Raw genomic sequence first — 23,738 nt, forward strand, 5'->3', positions numbered from 1 at the left:
GATAAGACCTGATGATCATGTTTTAGGGTGGAAAAAAAATCACGGCGCTCCATCTTTAATACAACCGAATTCACTCAACGATCCATGCTCAAACGACGGAGTTGTATGAGAATGTGAGGCATCTCTTGCGAACAACCTCTTCCCTCGGTAATGCCGTCGTACGCCCTGCTAATCTGGTGCACTGAACCAAAATGGAGGACGCTGGGGCCTTGGGGGGGATTGACAGCAGCCCTCTGTCAATGCTCTCTGCTCCAAATACTAAGTTGATTGACATCTGAAGATTGGTGACTTTTATGGAGTGTGCCACTTGTTGTTTTTAATCAAGCTCAAGGGTGAAGGCCTGCAAGATTGGAATACATCCACTGTTCCAAATGATATTACCATGTTAACGCACACGACCAACTGTTAAAAACCTAAAGTTACTGAACATGAAAAGAAAGATTGCTACTATCATTAACTACTTCCAAGACCAGCACATGAAGACAACGTGCTTGAATATTGACCCGCATTTGCAGTACCGGTATACCAATTGCACTGAATAAATTGTGAAAAGAGATCAACAATTTAGATTGTGGTGATTCTCGCTCATAGACTGGACAACTAATTCCCCACTGTTGCCATAGTTGTGGTGTGGTCCGGATAATGCCATCCACTTTGTTGTGTTTTTGAGTACATGGAATCAAAATGTCACAAAGCGACTAAACACCACACATTTGGACAACTCCTGCACTACTGCAAAAATGGGTCTAGGTCCTAGCTACAGTACAAAGTAGTACTGTAGGTACAGTACTACTGTTCTAATACAATTAAGGTGTATTCTACTATGAGCGTGTACAAATGTAACCTTACGGGTCCCTTTGCCAGGATCTTTTGTAATTATTTGTGTCCGTAGGCTATACTTATTTGTGTGTGCAAATAATAACAAATAATAACATAACAACATAAAGGGTTGGATAACTATAGGGATGAATGAACACCGACTATTTTTCTTTAAACTGCCTTATACTGCAACAACGCTCACAGCGAGGTTCACCTTCCTGACTGTAGTGGATGTGACCGCAATTATTTCCCCCCAACCCGACTGTTGGGGAGCTGTCAATGTCACTTCTCGGCTTGACTGCACACTGGATCAACTCAACTTTTAATTTACAAAGGCAGAATCCATCCCATTGGCGCCGGTAGGGATGGGTTATGCTCTCTGAACGCACTGAATGTTAGTGTACTGGAGGGGGGTATTTTTAGACTATAGAAAACCACTCTCCGTCTGTCAGGCAGTCAGCACTGAGTGTGCAAAATGTTCCAGCGCAAAAACCAAGATCTGCTCACAGTTCATCACGGGTACACGCTTGCTATAATTTGTGGTGGTGGGGAGAAAAAAAAAGAAGAAGCTATAATTATACCATAGTATATGCAATTTAATCTCAATGGTATTACATTATCTATATTTAGTCTGTTGTTTTAAAACAAAGATTTTCTTTATTTTATTTTTTTTACGAATTATACTGATGCTCAGCAGTATAGTTTAACTGTTGGCTCATTGTGGAGTTGACAGTTGGAACATTTAAATTCTAAAAATAACTGCCAATTGTAGATTGTTGGGCTTTTCTGGAGAGTTGGCTCTGAGTACAAGAGGCTTTAGGCTGAGAATCGCCCTCTGATGTTTACACGATGCGTGACCTCAATCCAGGAAGCGGAATGCTGCTATTAGAGAAACATAACACTTTGTCTGCAGCCACCGGGCTTGGTGTAAGCCATCGTTCAAATGCTCATCTCCTATAAGGAGAAATGCACACCTATACGCACACACGTACACACGCTCTCACACACACACACACACACACGCACACGCACACACACGTCACACACACACACACACACACACACACACACACACACACACACACACACACACACACACACACACACACACACACACACACACACACACACACACACACACACACACACACACACAATGATACCAGTCTGAGAGTGGGGACTTGAGAGAGCAGACAGGAAGTTAGCCTGGCGTTGAAATGCTGAGGGCATGGAAATGGACTCATGGTCAGGAATCCAGATATCTGTAATCTCAACAGGTCTATGACGGGACAATGAAAGATCACACCACGGAAGAACATAGAATGGAAATGTCCTAAAAATGTCCCTACATTTAATTTCAGATAATGACAATCAACACTTTTTGTGTGTTTGTGTGGACGGTACTCACCTATTCACACACAGCATAACTTAAGGTTCAGAACCCTGGACAGCACTCACCTACCATAGCATAACTAAGGTTCAGCACCCTGGACAGCACTCACCTACCATAGCATAGCTAAAGTTCAGCACCCTGGACAGCACTCACCTACCATAGCATAGCTAAGGTTCAGAACCCTGGACAACACTCACCTACCATAGCATAGCTAAGGTTCAGCACCCTGGACAGCACTCACCTACCATAGCATAACTAAGGTTCAGAACCCTGGACAGCACTCACCTACCATAGCATAACTAAGGTTCAGAACCCTGGACAGCACTCACCTACCACAGCATAGCTAAGGTTCAGAACCCTGGAGAGCACTCACCTACCATAGCATAACTAAGGTTCAGAACCCTGGACAACACTCACCTACCATAGCATAACTAAGGTTCAGAACCCTGGACAGCACTCACCTACCATAGCATAGCTAAGGTTCAGAACCCTGGACAGCACTCACCTACCATAGCATAGCTAAGGTTCAGCACCATGGACAGCACTCACCTACCATAGCATAGCTAAGGTTCAGAACCCTGGACAGCACTCACCTACCATAGAATAACTAAGGTTCAGAACCCTGGACAGCACTCACCTACCATAGCATAGCTAAGGTTCAGAACCCTGGACAACACTCACCTACCATAGCATAGCTAAGGTTCAGAACCCTGGACAGCACTCACCTACCATAGCATAGCTAAGGTTCAGAACCCTGGACAGCACTCACCTACCATAGCATAGCTAAGGTTCAGAACCCTGGACAGCACTCACCTACCATAGCATAACTAAGGTTCAGAACCCTGGACAGCACTCACCTACCATAGCATAGCTAAGGTTCAGAACCCTGGACAACACTCACCTACCACAGCATAACTAAGGTTCAGAACCCTGGACAGCACTCACCTATTCATACACAGCATAACTAAGGTTCAGAGCCCTGGACAGCACCCACCTACCATAGCATAACTAAGGTTCAGAACCCTGGACAGCACTCACCTACCATAGCATAGCTAAGGTTCAGAACCCTGGACAGCACTCACCTACCATAGCATAACTAAGGTTCAGAACCCTGGACAGCACTCACCTACCACAGCATAGCTAAGGTTCAGAACCCTGGACAGCACTCACCTACCACAGCATAACTAAGGTTCAGAACCCTGGACAGCACTCACCTACCATAGCATAGCTAAGGTTCAGAACCCTGGACAGCACTCACCTACCATAGCATAACTAAGGTTCAGAACCCTGGAGAGCACTCACCTACCATAGCATAACTAAGGTTCAGAACCCTGGACAGCACTCACCTACCACAGCATAGCTAAGGTTCAGAACCCTGGACAGCACTCACCTACCACAGCATAGCTAAGGTTCAGAACCCTGGACAGCACTCACCTACCACAGCATAGCTAAGGTTCAGAACCCTGGACAGCACTCACCTACCACAGCATAGCTAAGGTTCAGAACCCTGGACAGCACTCACCTATTCACACATATAGCACAACTAACATATAATATACAAACATAGCATACATACATAGAATATACATACAATACACAATGTCTGATGACATCGCTCTCCCTCTGCCACTCATGTGCTCATGCGGCACACCCGTTATGCAATGCTCAGCCAATCACAAAGCAGCATGACACAGCTTCCAGCCAATCACTGCGCAGAATGGCACGCCTTCCAGACAATCACGGCACGCGACACGTGTGGCCGATCTCATCCTCAAATGTCGTCCTTATACATTTCGAGGACACAATTACACCAAACCATAACTTTATTATAAGATAAGCAGTCCTCTCACTGGTCAAAAGGTTTGTTATTGCCAGAAAACCCATGCACTGTACTTGTACAACCATCATTAACTGACCATAGTGAAGCAAGATTCCGTGAATACATTATTCAACTTTTATACCAGGCAGCACCATTGTTCATCACTGTGTTACAGTGTGCAAACTCTACAATTTCGTTGCTGGGAGGGATTTGCTTGATCGTCTTTCAAAGAGACTGACTGTGACTGTGTTGTTGTAAAGAAGCATGCGTAGTAGCTGCGAGCATGTATAGTCCGGGGCCTATACTTGCTTTATGTCAGCACTTCTGATGTGATGATCAGTCAATGGCCACATTAAAACCTCCACTCGAGTATCTTAACCACAGGATACAATACGACCAACTCCAAGCAGGGCACAGTAGTGTGCTCTGCTTGAGTGCACTATATATATTCCATGGGTATACAAATAAGACACAGACATAGCTCAAACCCTGAACCCCAAAACAGAGCAAGCCAAGCTGCAGCCTATACAAAAGGCATCATCGACGGTTAAAGTTTCCGTCCTACACAGATGAGAACAACGATGTCTCGGTCAAATGAACCACATGAAACCTATATCGCCCCCGTCACAACACAAGGTGTTGTATAAGCTTGTTTTTCTACAAAGACATTTGGTGTATAGAGGGGGGTAAATGGCCCTGGGGACGACCCTTGGCCCCTGTGACCTTGCACAGCAGCAGCTGCAGGCTTTGTGAGATCACCGCGCGCAGCGGGCTGCACGCTATACAGCTTCGAGTTACGCAACATCACTTTAATAGTTTAAAAAGTATTATTGGTAATAGTAATAAAATGGCAGACGCGTTCACGACCAGACTCAACCGCTAGAGAAAGCATTCTAAGAACTCTTTTCAGAATTGTCCCCGCAGTCTAAACCTTTCTTGTTTGTCACATTCCTCTGAATTGTGTATCTTGATTTTGTTTAAACAAAAACAGTTCAAAGGTGTGTAGGCTGATACTGAGTCTGACTGAATAGATTTAATTTGATTTGATTATGATTTCCCATTTCACGTCAAGGTAAGACTAAGGAGCAAGACACTTAACCCAAGCTGCTCTCTGAGGGCAGTATTGATTGTGACGAGTCAGTCGACAACTGCGCTTAATAGTTAGGATGGGGTAAACCAGTGGTTCCCAAAGTGGGGTCCGGGGACCTCCAGAGGTCCTTGAGGGAGTTCCAGGGGGTCCCCTGCAGCTAAATGATACGTTTGGAACCAAATGTACCCTTATTATGGGTCTGTAACTCAGAGAGTGTATACTCTCAGATTTAAACTAACAGTGATTTTACAATATAAATTGGGGGTCCCAGAGATATAGAAATGCCATTAAATGGGGTGTCCGTAGACTAATGCATGTCAAACTGGGGGTCCTTGAAATTAAACGGGTTGAGAATCACTACTAGAGCCTCTGTCCCTGGCATATACTTTCTAATGGGCTAATTAGTGTCAATTTGGGGGTCCCTGACATGAACATTTGGGAACCATGCACTGGGGTATAAACGCAGATGACAAATTTCACACATGTATGCAAATATGCACAGAAAAAATATCTGGAGTGACTAAATTATTAACATATTTATAATCGAACCCACCGTCAGGCATCAGAGCCTATACCGCATATGGAATGCACCATAACCACTTGGCTATCGGCGTGCCAACACCATTTTTGGAAGCATGATATTAGGTGATTAAAACAGGAAAAAATACAACACTTGCCATATCATGACACCAAAATCCGATATATTGATATATTGCCCATGCAGCCATAACCACCTTTAACCCATTTGACGATTCTACAAATGTCTTCTAAATCCTGACAGTTTTCTGAAAAAAATAATGTTTCTCAATGTTTTACATGTCCAAGGACCACAGAAATTATATGTAAGTGGCCGCCGAACCCCATCCAAAAATATGTTGTTCCTCTGAAAGAATATATATGTTCAAAAGATTTGCACCACATTTTCAGGGTTTAAAAAAAAAAAACGAGCTTGTAGATATGCTATTTTTCAATAGCTAAAGTATAACAGTGCTTAAAACACTGCGGCGTTCCCACCCAGAATGGGTTAAGGACTCCAGATGAAGTCATTATGCTCACTCAGTTCCAAACCATCCACTGCAAACTCTCCACCCCGCACACATCTCTCTCTCTCTCTCTCACACACGCAGCCCACATCCACTCACTATACAGTATAGCACCGGGCCGGGGCACCGTCTTGGCATTCCATGGCATAATGTATATTATCCCTACTCATGTTCCAGAGTGGCACTTATCTCACAGCTTAGTCATAATTAGTACAGTCTTGATGGAGCCGGCCTGTTAGTGTGGGCACACAGTATGTTCACGTCCTGATTAAAGACACACTGTTCCCTGGGGGGGAGAGCCTGCGTGTTGAACATATGTGTTGTTAAATGTGCGTGGGTTTAGGGGTATAACAAGTGTGTTTGTGGAATGGGAACAGACGGTTGCTGTGGAGCGTGTACCCTGAACCTCCATTAACACAGCCCACCAGGTCTCTACCGCCTCCTCCCCCGCTATAGCTATAGCCATGCTGAGAAAGGGCACTTGAAGCATGGAGGGAAGTTATAGTCCAGCCGAGTGTGTGAGGAGAGGAAAACAGTTGGAGATGGCACCGAGGGCAAAGTGATACAGATGGGATGAGTGGCGAGGGCTTACACAGTATGAGTCAACACAGGACAAGGGAGGAGGGACATACCGTATATAAATGAGAGAGAGAGAGAGAGAGAGAGAGAGAGAGAGCACCAGCTAGAAAGATGTGAGAAGAGAGTAGTAGTGGTGATGGACAGAAAGAGGTGGTGGTAGAAGACAGGAAGAGAGAGAGAGAGAGAGAGAGAGAGAGAGAGATAGCAGTTTGGCACAGGTCCAGGGTAATCACTCGCAAAAGTCGGCGATTGCCACCTGCCAGCTTGAGAAAGCGGCACTCAGGCAGAAGGATGCCACCCAGCGAAGCTTTTCTGTCTGTCTGTCTGTGTGTCTGTCTGTCTGCCTGCCTGTCTGTCTGTCTGTCTGTCTGTCTGCGTGCGTGCAACGGAAATCTGAAGCCTGATTTGTACTTACAGTACTGTAGTTGTACATTTATTTTAGATGTGCTATTTTTGGGAAAGAACACCGTCGTACAATGAAGTATATAAATGTCAAAATGAGAAATATACTCATAAATGTTTGCAATTAGGGTAAATACATATAGTGACTAAACGGCACCCTTTACACAGCTTCCCTCACTCTCAAAGATGAGTGGTACTGTGTGCGAGTGCGTGTGTGTGTGCGTTGGGTGGCAGGTGCAGGAGGTGTCATGAAAAGTTGGTAGATTGGTCAGAAATAAAACCACTAAAAACGTCACAAGAACCACATCAATGTCCCCCTAGCTCTCTAGCTGTCCTCAAATGTGTTCTGTTCCCCAGAAGAATGCTGACTGTTGAGGGTTAATTCAATGACAATTAGCGTAGAACAGTAATGACTTAGTGAGACCCATTCATCTTGTGAATATATCCAATGTCTTTAAGGAAGTTTCTGTCTCAAGAGGAATGGCTGAATATTACTTTGCTACATGGAAAACGTAAAAGGCTGCGTTTGCTACAGCAAGCCAGCACAGGAAGTGCCACAGAAAGTGACTACAGATCATTTTCAGTTTACTGGATATTTCACCACAATGCAGCTTATTATTTTATGAAGAAGCCCGCCTCCCTGTGGATGAAATCGGTAGTACGGGGGTACCAAAGGAACAGGTCCCAAGGAACAGGTTTATCCACTCAGCAGTGCTAGAGTAACATTTCAAATGTGTTTAAAATGTGACATACAAGCTCTCAGAAAATATCGGTTTTCAATTATAATGCCACAGATGTCTAAAAAGCTATAGGCCTAACCACGAAGATGTCTACAAGAGCAAAACTTATTAGCCTACAGGCCATAATATGATATCAAACCAAACCCGACCGAGTAAACTGATGCCTAAATTGACAATAGTCATTTCCAATCGTTGCCTGAGTCGCACTTATTACAAACAATAAATGTGTTTTCATGTCGAGTGTATAAGAACTATAAGGAAGGTTGTCTTTAGGGGCTATAGTCAAATTAGTTATTGCATACGTCGTCGTAGCCGGCTATCCATTTAAACCTCATCAGCGATTCGTTTTAGATACCATTTATTAGCTTACCTGGTGAATCAGCCGGCAACCTTTCTTTAGCAGGTAATTGCGATCAGGTGCGGAAATGCACAAATGCCACAACTTTCATCATAAAAAGTGCGAATATTCTAGGCGCACGGCACAACGCCGTCGCCAAACAACAGGATCAATAAATGTCACATTTTTAAAAAGCACATAAAAACTTGAGCATATAAAAAATAGCTGTTGCAAACAAATTATTGCACTTCAACTCACCTTGAGCTGCCGTTCCTCGGGTGCTGAATACACTTGCTATCAAAGTCGCCACATACCAAATCATAGTACTATTGCCAACCAGAAATAAACCTCATCATATCTCAAAGTGCCCCTTCCGATACAGCTGTCATCGCCCAGTGCGGCCCAGGACGTTTGAATGAGCCGGTATCCTCTTTAATAATCATGCCCTGCACACTTTAATCATCCATATCCCTTCTCGGCTCCCCCTCTCCTCTTCTTTCCTCTCTCGCATCCTTCTCGTCGAGACGGATCACCTGCACCAATGGGACGAACGGCGGCCGACGCCAGATCACGAATCCCGACCGTGAAACCAAGCCTGACAAATTCTAAGCCCCCTCTCGCGTGTTATATACTTCGTCGGTAGGGGGGCGCCTCGCAGCCGGAAAAGCGCCGATCTGCAAGCCTTGAAGGTGTGCATTTGGTGCATTTCCGTGGGCTTGCAGATCGGCGCTTTTGGGCTGCGCGGCGACGTCGTACGGACGACGCGTAGACGCCGGCAGGTCCGCCTCCGCGCGCCGCTCATTGGCGAGCGTAGCGCCGGCCTGGGGGCGTGGATTGGTGTGTGCGCGCCGTCGGTCTTCATATACCGTGTGTGCGGGACCCAGAAGCCCCAGACGAGATGGTTCAAGGTGAGTTGGAGCGTGGAACCGTATTGGAAGCTGCAGTATCATCATGCGCAATCAAATGACATGAGCAGCAGCCGGCCGGGCTCTACATCCATATATCTAGATGTATGTCGCTCTCTTCCAAAAGCGCTGCCTCTACCTCTTCTTCTGCTGCGAACCTTATTTTGAAATGAAGGGGGTTTTATGATTCATATTAATGGACGGAGGAGAGTATGAATGAATGCGGAGTGAGAGTGAGCGGATTTTTACGTCGCCGAGAGATGCGCTAACCTGTTAGCTTTATAGGCTATACTATAGGCCCATATAGGGCAAAACTGTGGGCATTTCTTATCGTTATATCCTCATCCTGTCTGTCAGTGCATGGGCTATTATAGGGGTAAAACTTTATGCACGCTAATGTAAAGTACTGTATAGCCTGAAGATATGGAAATGTTAGTGCTGACTGCTGATATGCCTATTATAATGATGCATTGACGTTTGTCATTACTATTTCAATAGCTATTCACACGTTCAATGCAGCCCAAAAAGTGTAGAATTCACAAAGATATCGAAAAGGTGCGCGTGCATGTTACAGCTAGTAGCCTATCCACCAACTGACTCACTCCACCTTGCACACATATAGACCAATGTGCGTCAGAGTGAAATCCTACTCCACCCTCCCATTTTATTCTATATAGTCATCATGTCCCATTATTCTCCAATGATATCACCTCAGGCTCTCCATCCCACTCAATATAATTTATGTATGCCCTCTTTTACCTCTCACTTATGTCATCAGCCCAATTCACACATGGTAAATCTTTCTCCAAGTGGACTTGGAGAATAATTGGAGAGTTTCAAAATAACATTTTTCTTTCAAGCTTTGCCATGCATGTGCTCATGGACTGTATCCTATAGCTCAAGGTGTTTTTTAACTTTTTGATTAGGGATCCTGATATTTTAGTTTAAATATAGTGTCTACACATCATAATTGTACATGAGAAATAGAATAGATTCATGGTGTTAGAACGTTAGAATAGCCGTACATTTTATGGATTTTTTTTAAGTTAATTGAATCATAGTGAAATTAAACTATACCCCGTATTTGACTGGGGCACCCTGTTAAGGGCTGAAGGCTGTACCCAATAGGTTAACTTATGCAGGGATGTCTGCTGAGTTGCAAAAAACTACTTTCTGGCCATGACAGCACATATGAATGAATGAACCATTGTAAAGCGCTTTGAGCACTTGGAAAAGCGCTATAAAAATGCAATTCATTATTATTATTATCATCCATCCATCCATCCAAACAGAAAAGTCTGGGACCCCCAATTTATATTGTAAAATCACTGCTAGTTTACAGACCCATAAGGGTCCATTTGGTTCCAAACTATCATTTAGCTGGGGACCCCCTGGAACTCCCTCAAGGACCCGTGCGGGTCCCCGGACCCCACTTTTGGAACCACAGTATATTAAACGACATTGCAGCTGTACGGAAAGCTTGACTTCATCGTCTTTCTATCTGCAAAGTTTTTGTTTCATAAGAACCACCATAGACATGTTATTAGATATTTATTTATTTTCTGTCAAGGAATTCAGTGCAGGTGATTATTTTTGTGATTGTGTGACATTCATAAACAGGACAGGTGTATATGGCACGCAGGACCGTTGAGTGATTTCAAACATCCATGCTGCTCAATGTGTTGCCACTCAGCCTAGATGAGTGGGCTGTGTGTGTGTGTCCCGGTGGAAAAGTGATGCATGTGCATAATGAATTGCAATTTCATAGTGCTTTTCCAAGTGCTCAAAGCGCTTTACAATGGTTCATTCATTCATACATTGGGAGGTGAAGCGGCGAACGGTCGACCCCAGTCTGCACTTCCCACATTTACACACACCAATGGTGGCGAGCTCGCACCGACCGACTCATTGGAGGAAATGTAGGGTTCAGTGTCTTGCCCACAGCTTGCCACTGCTACAGAGCTGACAATGAGGTTATATCTTCCCTTCTTCTCTGGAGTCCTGCCTCAGGGCGGACCAGAGGTAGAAAGCTGTCGTTCCCTGATGTCATCGCTAGGGACACATGCTTCAGTAGGCAGGAACTGGGGGTGGCAATGAAGGAAGGGTGCTTCAGTATAGGCAGGAACTGGGGGTGGCAATGAAGGACCGGTGCTTCAATATAGGCAGGAACTGGGGGTGGCAATGAAGGACCGGGAAGTCTGGCGTAGCATTGTGGAATCCATGATCTCGACCGCGGTCGAAAAATGATGATGATGATGTCTTTCCCAAGGTCACTTCAACATGTGGACAGGAGGAGCCGGGATTCGAACCGCCTACCCAGGGATCATTGGACGACCTGCTCTACCTCCTGAGCCACAGCCGCCTGCATATACTCTCTACTCTGAAAAGCACTTTTCTATAGCCTGACAAAGTCAAACTCCCAACACCAGCATTTTATCAGTAGTTTTTACACTCGCTTGACAACATTTGTTGACCTTTCAGCCAAACACAGTATAAATCCTCAGTGTTCATATTTCCATTCGTAACAGAGTGTACAAATGTAACCGAATGGACCCAAAATGCTTACGTTTACCCTTTAGTTGGGAGAGAGTTTAAGTTGTTTTTCATATACAAAAGCTCCTGGCAGCACACATGAAATCCTGCACTATTAAACGCTGCTCTCCCTTGCATCGCATTGCACTGAAATGTGTTGTTTTGAAATGTACTCCTCTTGTAGAGGGCTCCAGTGGCCCCGTGCACCCAACTCACTCTCCATAACAGTTGTAATAAAATATGTATATGGTGAGGTGTCTTGAATCTCTACTATCAGGACATTTGACTTCACCTTCGCTTTACATTAAAATAAGACAACAATTATACTCATGAAGCTTTATGGAACCTTAGTATGTGTTCCAAAGCTCATTATATAGCACCAATAGTGGACAGATACTGTAGGTGCAATGATGATACATACTGTACAGTACCTACCATTCAGCAGCATGCATCCATAAGTAAAAGGATTTATGTCTGTATAAAATATATTCAATGTGTTATAAATAAAACATACAATAACTAAAAATACATCACATGGGATGCACCATCCACTCCTGTCCGGGCCCCTCCTATACGTCCACTCCTGCTCTACAAGAATACTGTATATTAGCCCCAAATGTCTCACAATGTATTGTTTTATTTCATGACATTATTATGTTTTATTATGTCAATATAATGGTGCGATGTGTTAGGAAACAAATGGTGTAAAGGAAGGCCCCAATATAAATAAGAAACCTCATAGCCAGATTCATAATTCATTGTTTACTATATTGAATGTTTTGTAAGTGTGATTATATGTATAGAGAGATATCTATATCTATATATATATATATATATATATATATATCTTTGTTGTTATTCAACATATACAATTCATAAATTAACGGAATTTCGTTCCACTGCCTCTCAGACTACTCCTAGTTCTCCTAGTTAAAAGAATGCTAAAGAAAATACTACACTACTAAAATCACCACTTATAAATGTACCCTATACTTAGTTCACCGGAATCCCTCAGGGCTCTATACTAGGACCCTTAACCCATTTAGACCTGAGGCCAATTCTAAAAAAAAAAAGTCTTGTACTGTAAATCCTAAAAGCTTTCTGAAAAACCCATGTTTCTATGTCAGCGGTGCTCAACCTTTTTCACGTGAAGGACCCCCAGAATGATCTGTGTCTGTCGTCGTCCCCGCCCCAGAAGCAAGTTAAGAACGTTCACTGTGAAAGAATATAATATTCAAAGACTTGCTCACATTTTAACGATTTCTCAAAAATAGCAGATCTTCAAGCTCGTAGCGTGGCACTTGGTGTCGCGCTATGAGCTTGTAGATCTGCTATTTTTCAACAGCTAGAGAATAACATAATGCAAAAGGGGTTCCTGCAGTGCTGAATGGGATATTAATAAATAATGTTTCCCTCAAAAATTGCCAATGTGCAAACTCAAAACGCGTTGCTTGACGATCTGCAATTTTCACAGACGGCTCGCCCCAGAATAGGGAAAATGTATGCTCGTGTTGGGGAGAAAAGCCACAGTTCTTTGTCCACCCTCTAGCCACTAGAAAGCCCTATAGTCCACATAATGGCCTTTCTGTCGCCAAACGGCTATTGAGTGACAGTGAGTGAGTGGGCCCATTACTTACAGTATACCATGACCTAATATTCTCACGCATATTTACTGCCCTCCCCCCCCATACCACTGCCCTCTGTGATAATGTTGTTTATGATCCTATTGTTATGACAGAGAGGGAACCTACTGTAAGTAAGTATAACAAAACTATTCTGTAACTCACCAAAAAACACATTCATGGGTTATTCCGTTGAAGTTCATGAAACCAACGACCAGTACAGAATGAATTATGTCTACGGGACAGATCAGTAATGGATGGAATTCAAGTCCTTTTGCTGATCGGTTGATGATATATACAGTATATATATATATAAATATAGCAACATGAATTCAAATGTTTAACAAACAATTCTGAAAGGAACCGTTACTTGGCTAATTTTCGGCCAATCTACAAGCTCACACAACACTTTGTCTGTGAGTTTACAGACCCAAAATATAAAATCACCGAATCAGGATTTGGTATACTGTGGCTTATCGTTGTTCCCCTTGAACAGAACCGTGCCAGCCGTTTGTGCCTCCTGCTGAGAGCTGGCACATGTGGAAACAGATGTGCATCATGCAGATCTGAGAGCATCAAACGCCGCCTGTCTGACGGTCATTTGTGGCACGACGCCCCCCCCCCCCCCCCCCCCGAGGGTCTTAACCACCCTAGATGGCCGTTTGGTCGTGTTTTGAGCATCTTCTGTACCAGACACTAGTAGACAGCAGTGTTGTTGTCGTCGACTAAAACTATGACGGAAAATGTTCGTCGACTACCTTTTACCACTAACGAAAACTAAATGAAAACTAAGCTATGATGACTAAGACTAAGACCAAATACACTGACAATTTCGTCGACGAATAAAAACTAGACTAAACTGTTAGGAAGGGACAAGTGGACAAGAGAAGTCATTTTACAATTGGTTGCATGCTGAAAATAGCAGATCTACAAGCTCACAACGCAGCGCGATGCGTTGTGAGCTTGTAGATCGGCTATCTTCAGCAAGTGTAAAAACAGTCATTACGACGGCATCAAGGACCACCAAAATACATTTTAGTCGACTAAATCTACAGTTGATTTAGTCGATTAAAATGTATTTTGGCGGGCCTTGATGCCGTCGTAATGACTGTTTTTACACTTGCTGAAGATAGCCGATCTACAAGCTAAAAAATCTTATGATATTTAGTCGACTAAAACTAGACTAACACTAAAACATTCCAGGTGACTAAAACTATTCAAGAGACTATGACTAAAACTAAAATCAAAATTTGCTGCCAAAAACAACACTGCTAGACAGTGATGCCTATAACCATGACATGACTGAAACAGGCACATGCAGGGTGAAAGTGCAGGTTAAGCAAATAGTATTATAGACCATTTCACTGTATGGCTTCTAGGAAAAAAGTGCAGGTAAACACCGTCACTGCTGGTTAATTAAGCCCAAGCCATTCAACCAGCTGGCAGCTAATTCAGTTTCCAGCTCTTTTTGCTTTCTAGTGTTAAAGTACACTGTACCTGGGCACAGGGGCACAATAGATTTCGCATGAGCCAACATGATGAGTGAAAATTGTTGACATTGTGAGGGACGGCATTAATTATCCTTTGGTGGGTTTGCCATAATATGTGTGAGGATACCCAGTGGGTTGTTCTTTTTAAATATGCAAATCTCCTAATGGAGCAGAAAAAAGTAATTCTATTCATGATCTCTAGTGAATACTGTGGAAATAAAAGTCGTTTCTGAGTCACACCGCACTCGCTGCTGCTGATGTTTATAGCCTCTAAGCTCTGTTTGAGCATACAACATCAGCATGAATACATTACAGCACATCTGTTCTCATAGTTGTAGTGGGAGCCGCAGTTCTCACACCTGGAGCTAAGAATCCATAATGCATAAGTGCTGTCTCAGAAGGAATTGAGCTTGCAGAGAAGCATTCACTTTGGAGTGAGCAATTACAATTAGTCTGCTGTGGTCACATCTGTAACAACAACAATGTGTACTAACAACTGTTAAAGATCCAGAGCATCGATTGTTTTTGAGAACCAATCAGGCAGCCAACTAAAAACATTCTTGCCTCTCAAAATCCAACCCTACACGTCCTCGTTGTGAGAGGTGGAAGCAGGTTAATGCTGACTAACAGAGGGCTCTGGTGAAACGTGCGCAGCGTTGCCGTCATGCTTGGAGGCCTATAGTATCTCCATATTTCAACTTTCATAAATTGATGCTACTTCGTCCAAAAATGACGTTGCACAAAATAAGTGAAAATAGAAGATCTGTTTTAGTGTGTGTGTGTGTGTGTGTGTGTGTGTGTGTGTGTGTGTGTGTTCTCCTCATGTATCTCGAGAACCAATCGACGTCGGCATAATGGGAGGGCAGAAAACAGCACCGGTGGTCACATGACCACATGCAGTGCTCGAGAGTGAGATACATCGTTTTGAATGAGAGCAGCGCAAATATGAGCAATTTTGCAAAGTATAGGATTGTCCCAGAAAAACGGGTCTGCTGCAACCCCAAAATAGGCCCAGGCCCATTGTTTGGGAGCCTCTGGATTGTGATAAATGTGTGGGGGGGGGAAGTTATACCTTAACCACTTAAGTTAAGTGGAGCCTGCATCTTTATTACTTTGTGGTACGATGGGGTTGCATGACACAAATAGGCCATCTACTATAGCTGTCTATCTAGCTCACAATGATGCAAGGTGTTGACAATGTAGACAATATAGAGTTGTAGACAATGCTAAAATCCATGGCATCTTTGAGGGAATCCTGTCAATCATATTAACCTTTCACCTCTATTCAGCAATCCTGCCAAAGGCATGAACAACCCTTGTATTGGGATATTGGGCAACTCCATGCCTGGAACATAATGGTCATTGGTCACTGCCTTTCGGGCACATAGCACTAAGAAATCAGTGCTACGTGTGTGTGTGTGTGTGTGTGTGTGTGTGTGTGTGTGTGTGTGTGGGTTGAACCAATGAAAAGTATTAAAAGGCGCTTCACAAAAACATGCAGTAATCCTGGTCTCTAAACTGCCTCCCCCTGGCCAGATAGAGGGTGTAAGGGCCAAATGAGTACCAAGGTCAAGCACATTCATGTAACCTTGGGGTGGCGCTGTTGTTTATTTAAGTATCAAGTTCACGGGTATGATGAGAGGGAGGATTGACCCGGAAGGGGCAAATGGTTTCGACCGCAGGTATGCTACCACTGTCAAATGCTGTGTGGAGAAATGCTTGTCAGAGAATATCCATTGTTTGTGTCTATACTGATTATTGTTTCATTTTGAAATCGCAGATACTGATGCCGTACTAACTGCTTGGTAGTAAATGTGTCAAAGGCAAGAAGAGCTGCCTGCCTGTGTGTTTATTATCGCATTGTGGGGCTGACACACAGAACAAACAGTATGGCATTTAAACAGCGCGTCAACCAGGTTCAACTACGGGATCAACTCCTCGAGAGCTAAGACGGGGCTCTCACAGAGGGGAAAGGAACTGGTTGGAATAACGTGTTCCTTCCACGCGCTACGTCCAACCAGGGAAACTCCCCCCTGTCAGGTGTAAAGGAGCAACTTGGACACTCAGGCATGAAGGAAGCATGAGTTCAAGTACGTTGCTCTCCCCATGTCCCCCATATATGGGGACTAGGTTGGCGGAGGGTGTGTAGAGCCCAAGATCACATTAGATAATGGGTTACAAAATTGTGGGATGAAAATTTAAAAGGAAGTTAAGAGGCTCAGCCTCTTAATCTTAACTTCTCAAAACCACCTATCATAACTCGGTTGTGGGGTATATACAGTAGGAAACAGACTAGACTATACACTCTGCAATACGATACAAAAACAGCAAAAATGTTAAACCTTCAAATATACTATTTTACACGAAAAAAACACAACTCAGACTCAGGAGCCAGCAATAAATAATAAGTACTCCGTACTCGGTTCCATATTTAGAAACAACAGCTTCTGTTGCTGCTGAGCAAACTCTTTATGGCGGACTTAAGGTGACATATGAGCTAACAGACTTTAGGTATGCAGGTAGACCAATTCAGAGTAACACAGCAGAATATGTGAATGTATTTTTACATACTAATGGTGCTTCAACAGGTGACATGCCATTTTTTCAGCATGAATTACAATGAGAACTAGAAAAAACTAATCAGCAAAATCTGCAGCACTCCAGATTAGATGAATAGTCTTTTAGTAAAATATGTAATGTAATAGGAGTGAAGAAATAGTCAGCACACAAAAGCTAGTAAAACCTTGCCTGCATATTCATACTGCCAAGTGGTTCAACATGATCATTATGATTAAATCCTACATTGAAAAGGAGACCATTAATGTGTTACTGAATTATTAGATGTGATGTATAGTACACTACAAAAACAGACATTTGTTTTGATTGTTAGAGAGATATATAGGGATAGTAAACCCTTGGTGTATTACTTTATGCACCATTGGTTTTGTCAATTATGAATTTGTGGCAAATAAACATATTCAACTACTGTAAATACTTTGATCACAGTCATTTTCTAATGTCAACATTCTGACATTTCAGGGTGATTGTTACACCATCGGTTGTTGCAACATGTATGCGATGCATGTGTGAGGCAGGGTACCTGTGGACTAGCGTGGACTTGCTCTTTGGTAGTAAGACTGGATTGGATTCTTAGCTTCAAAAGATGAGCCTGTGGCAGCCCTGGGACTCTTCCCCATGTCCACTAGAGAGTCCGCTGACTCTCAATCTCAGTCACATCATGGAGGTTGGTGGGGCCGACGAGTGGCAGGCGGATTTGCTCTTGCGCTATAAATTAAAGATGAAATAGAACAGGAATTATTCAATTGTCAGGGTGACCCCGACACCCGAGTGGTTAGGGCCCACATGAGCAGTGGTCACCAACATGTCCATATACGGACAAAATGTGTCCGTGGCAAAGACTTTGTCATGTCCGTGGCATTTTTTTTATTTTGTTTAACACAACATTATAATGTTCTTATTTTGATCATAACACCCACTTACTGTCTCCAGGTTTTCTTCAGAATATGTATGACAATTATTTACTATGAAACTATGGTCACATTAGGAGTCGACTAGTAGTCTAGTACTAGTGGTTCTCAAATGTTTTATTTGCAAAGACCCCCTTCAAATGGAACCAAATGGACCCTTTTTGTACACTCTCAGAGTTACAGTCCTGTTATGGTTATTCAGGGTTATCTATTCATGTGTTTCTGGTAATATTGTCCATTCATTTTGTATGTCTGTGGCAAAAATGTCCACCACCACAAGCCACATGAGAGACCATGAGCACATTTGAATTGATTATTATGGAGTATTAACAGTTTGCACACACAAAAAGCACAGAAGAGTACAGTTTAATACAAACGCATGTAATACCCATATGTAATACTTGTCTACTTGACCCCAAAAAGCACTGTGGCTTGTTTCCATAAAAGCAGGACTGCTATATAAGCTTGATTTGCATATCTTGTTCTACCACATAAAGTATCCTGGCTAAACAGTAGCCTACATACACTATACACTACAGTGACTACACTCCTAACTCCTCCGTTTTTAATTTACTAGTGCAACTGTGCAACAACACAAAATACACAATCATAAATAACAGTCAAATGATGATTACAATGTTGTTGTTGGTGGTGGTGGTGGTGGCGGTGGGGCATGGATCCAGCCCATAGCCCACAGCCCAGTGAGCCTAGCCCCAAATTTTTGATTCTCGTAGAGGTTTTTTTCGATTCTGAGAGATTCGTCAGAATCGAAAAAAACCTCTACGAGAATCAAAAAATTGGGGCTACAGTGAGCCCACTCCAGTCCACAGAGCGAACGCGACAACGCGTCCTTTGAAGCTTCTAAATTCTGTGATTATCAGGCGAATTAAAATAAATGCACTGCTGACTGCTGTGCAGGCAGTGCAGCACCTAACAGCACCTAGAACCGAGCAATGTGTTCTTCCACATAAAGTAGTTCCTGGCAAAACAGTACAGTAAACAAACAGCTTCACCCGGTTTACTGGAGAGTGAGACATATTATGTGAATAATGTGACTGAATGAAGAGAAACGCTTAAAACCATGATAACTATAAGACGTTCAACGTAAGTAGCATATTAAAGCATTCTATAATAAATCAACAACGTTAGCTTAGCTACCTTGTTCATTCATGGACTCACTGGACGGAACGGAACTCCGGGTACAGTAGTTTAGTTTTCCCAAATCCCGCGGACGTTCTCTTAGGCGGGACCAGGCGCCGGGACCAATCAGAAGGCGAGGAGGATAGGTAGCGGGCCAATGGCGTTGCAGGACGGATTTGAGCTGCAGGTGTTATACTGAGTTTCATAATTTACCGGTAGATGCTTCTCAGACATTTTATGAAACAGTTGCATCTCACCAGCTCCGGCTAAAACCGTTACTGATCACTGATCATCTTCATCTCCGTTTTTTCCCCAAGCCATCATTTTTTCTGCTTCTGTGGTTTGAAGTTGAACGTTTGGATTTCCTTTCTCTTTCGACTAGTTTGAAAGGTAAGTTGATTTTCTTCAATTATTTTATGATTTTTATGATTTCGATTGCAAGATGTTTGTAGCGTGTGTTATGTAAATGCTAAGAAGCTAACCGAACTTATTGTGGATCATTTACAGGCCGTTTTGGTTTAAATTTGAAAAAATTGTCGTTGGAAATCATCCTGTACCTTGTCAATGATGTTGGCAGAGTTTTGTTTAGTGTTTTCGTTAGAAAAATGACATTATGCCACAGGACTGTAGGATGTTAATTGGTTTGAAATCACTGTCGTTATGTCGCTTGTCAAATAAAACCGTTAAAGCTTTTTTTTTTTTTTTTTTAATGACTATGTTGTCGTCGATCACTCGACTCCAGCTGTCGCTACTCTCTTGTCAAATAAAACCGTTAAAGCTTTTTTTTTTTTTTTTTTTAATGACTATGTTGTCGTCGATCACTCGACTCTCGCTACTCTCTTGTCAAATAGAACCGTTATTCGATATCGATGCGGTGATGTTTTCAAAGTGTTCGTAACGGAGTTAGTACTGTAGGACTAGGAAAATGACATTATTATGCCACAGGACTACGTAGCATATGTTCGTTTGAAATCATCGTTCTGTCGCTTGTCAAATAGAACCGTTAAAGCTTTTTTTTTTTTTTAAATGACTATGTTGTCGATGACTATACATGAATGAAATCACTCGACTCTCGCTACTCTCTTGTCAAATAGAACCGTTGCTTCGATATCGATGCGGTGATGTTTTCAAAGTGTTCGTAACAAAGTTAGTACTGTAGAACTAGGAAAATGACATTATTATGCCACAGGACTACGTAGCATAATGTTCGTTTGAAATCACTATCGTTCTGTCCGTTGTCAAATAGAACCGTTTAAAGCTTTTTTTATTTTTTAAATGACTATGTTGTCGATGACTACATGAATTAAATCACTCGACTCTCGCTACTCTCTTGTCAAATAGAACCGTTGCTTCGATATCGATGCGGTGATGTTTTCAAAGTGTTCGTAACAAAGTTAGTACTGTAGGACTAGGAAAATGACATTATTATGCCACAGGACTACGTAGCATAATGTTTGTTTGAAATCACTATCGTTCTGTCCGTTGTCAAATAGAACCGTTTAAAGCTTTTTTTATTTTTGAAAATGACTGTTGTCGACATGACTACATGAAATCACTCGACTCGTCCTCTTGTCAAATAGGACTAGGAGTATACTCTACAGAATATATACATTTGTTACATTTGGTTTACGATAACATCTCAATTAAAACACCACATTGATGCTTTAAACAAAAATCCTTTGCGTTTTATTCATAGAATGAGTTTCCCCTCCTGCTTAATTGTAGCCAGTTGTTTCTATGGTAGAAACAACTGCCCCACTGACAATTACTAGTTGCTTTGCAGATTTAGATTATTAATACAAAACAAGAATCAACAACTTTAGCCCTATTTTATACTTTGGCTATTTTTTTAAAGGTTTGAGCAATTTTGATCAATTTTATTCTGAAACAGGCCATTTATAATTACCGGTACTACCATTTATCCTTTGTGTAAATAATATATTTTAATGCCAAATGTATGCTTTTGTATTGTATTACTTCCAACGACAATTTTTTCAAATTTAAACCAAAACGGCCTGTAAATGATCCACAATAAGTTCGGTTAGCTTCTTAGCATTTACATAACACACGCTACAAACATTTTGCAATCGAAATCATAAAAATCATACACAAAAAGGTCATGTTATCTGCTTTCAAATGAGTTGAAAACTCAAAACTCTCTCTCTCTCTGTCTTTGTCTCTCTCTCTAGAGCCATGCTGTGTGCTGCAGTCCGTGTGGTGCGGTCCGAGATGGTGACGACCTCTGCCAACGTGGACGACAGCCTGACCAGCCTGCAGTGGTTACTCACACCACCGGCCTGTGACATCTCCGTACCTGGTGCCAGCGGCAGAGGGTCCCAGCCAGGTTCAGGGCCAGCCAGGCTGAGGGAGCCTCCGCTGTCCGCCCACCACCACCACCAGACGCAACCTGCCATCAGCTGCCGCCAGCCGGTGAGTTCTCCTCGGGTGCCTTTGTCCCCTCTGGCTGCGGACCCAGCACCCCCCTTCCAGACCGTGACGCTGGCTTGCAGCCTGACACAGAAGAGCCTCCCTGGCATGGTGCCCCGCGGCACCCGTGGAAAGAGGCCGCCGTACACCTACCCCATGATGATCTGCATGGCCATGCAAGCCAGCAGGAAGAGCAACATCGCCGCCTCCTGCATTTACCAGTGGTTCATGGACAGCTTACCCTACTTCCGCCACCACGACAAGCCTGACTCCTGGAAGAGCTCCATCCGGCACAACCTGTCCACCATTAAGGAGTTCATCCGTGTCTCTCGGCAGGGAGATGACCCAGGTAAGGGAGGCTTTTGGACGGTCGACCCGCAGTATGCCGAGGGCATCCTCCTCCGTGCTCTCGACAAGTGGATTAAGCACTTCGAGAGGGACCCATCACTGCCTAGCCCACTCGTGCAGATCCCACCCCTTCCGAGCCCACCCCCGGTCGGCTCCCTGCAAACGGTTCGTCGTCCCTGTAACCCCACAGGCGGCCAGTCTGTGTCGCAGCAGTTGATCAGGGGCTTTGATGACGCCACCAGCGTGGAACAGAAACAGCCAGGTAAGGAGATCGGCAAGCTCAAGAGGAAGAGGAGTCCAGACTCTACAGCTACCATGGCCAAAGTCCCCCGTCGATCCAGCTCCCTGGTGCTTCAGACAGAGGAACAGAAAGAGCTGGATGGCCTCTTTGATTGGGTCTTGAGTAGGGAGCTCGGTCCTATACAGCAGCATCAGGGTCCAGAGCTCTGCAATGTTGCTACCTCCGCAGTGTCCTGTGCGGCTCCTTCACCTCCTAGCGGTGCCTTGGGTTGGCTCCCACAGAGTCCGTTCGTTCACCATCAGCTCCTTGATTCGGCCTTGAGCAGGGAGTTCGGCTCCCTGCTCAAGGCTCTTGACAGCGGGGAGCCGCTGAGCACCAGCCCCATAGAGGACGACTTCACGGTCGACTGGGACTTGGAAGTCCTTACCGGCCCCATAGAAGACGACTTGACGGTCAACTTCGACTGGGACTTGGACCTCCTCGATTCGACCTTGAGCGGGGAGCTGGATCTGTACAGTGAAGAGCCGTTGAGCAGCACCAGCCCCACAGAGAAGGATGTGATCGTGACCATTGACTGGGATGCCTGGTCAGCCTTGAGGGAAGAGCTGAGTGTGGACAGCGGGGAGCCGCCATGCTGAGCCTCAAACCCAGAAGGAGGACCTGACAATGCTTGTCAGTTTGTCAGTTGAGCTGAGTTAGTTGAGCCCTGCTCCTAACCACTCCTGGTGCTTGTTGGAAGGGTGCCTATGCTCACACAGACACAACACAAGGACAGAGACCTTTGTATGTTACTGTGTAAGGACATTTACATGTAAATGTCCAGGCACCTTGGCTGGTAATCCAGTCTGGCAGTGTGCCGCGGTTTCGACTCCCGATTCCGGCGGCCTTTACTGCATGTCTTCCCCCCATCTCTCTCCCAATTTCCTGTCAGGCTACTGTCTGACCCTCCATAAAAAAAATATAAAAAAGGCGAAAGCCACAAAAAAACATAAAAAAAGGCAAAAGCCACAAAACATAAAAAAACAAGTACAAGGATTGTATTCTAAATGTGCTTAAATGTAATCTATACTTAAAGTAACAAATTAAATGTAGTCAAATTTGACTAATTTGTAGTATTGTAGTAACTTGTTACTAAGGTTTAATCAAATTAATGTGGTTCAGTGAAAAGTTTAATATTTGCCTTTGAGATGTAGTAAGAAAAAGCCTTTGTTTGTCAAGTTAGTTTTGTTTATTACTATGTATATCTGACTGCATGTCTGCTTTCTTTTCTCTGTATAATATTTATTTGACAATGACATGTCATACTGTACTGTATGCTGTTTA

At 43.5% G+C, this 23,738-nt stretch overlaps 1 protein-coding gene and 1 long non-coding RNA gene across 2 annotated transcripts in view; one reads left to right on the top strand and one right to left on the bottom strand.

Moving 5' to 3' along the window:
• The window catches only part of igsf9bb (immunoglobulin superfamily, member 9Bb), a gene marked incomplete at its 3' end in the record, with an annotated part of 124,642 nt that extends 115,928 nt beyond the window's left edge, over positions 1-8,714 (bottom strand). The window contains exon 1 of the mRNA XM_080780775.1: positions 8,481-8,714. Within this exon, the coding sequence (XP_080636901.1) occupies positions 8,481-8,544 (64 nt within the window). The 5' untranslated portion in view covers positions 8,545-8,714. The remainder of the gene's footprint in view (positions 1-8,480) is intronic.
• The window catches only part of LOC308327387, a 287,480-nt gene that overhangs the window by 155,923 nt on the left and 107,819 nt on the right, over positions 1-23,738 (top strand). The gene's annotated exons all lie outside the window — the stretch shown is intronic.

This window comes from Protomyctophum bolini (genome assembly GCF_963924005.1).
Source record: "Protomyctophum bolini genome assembly, chromosome: 13".
In the NCBI taxonomy this organism is placed as follows: domain Eukaryota; kingdom Metazoa; phylum Chordata; class Actinopteri; order Myctophiformes; family Myctophidae; genus Protomyctophum; species Protomyctophum bolini.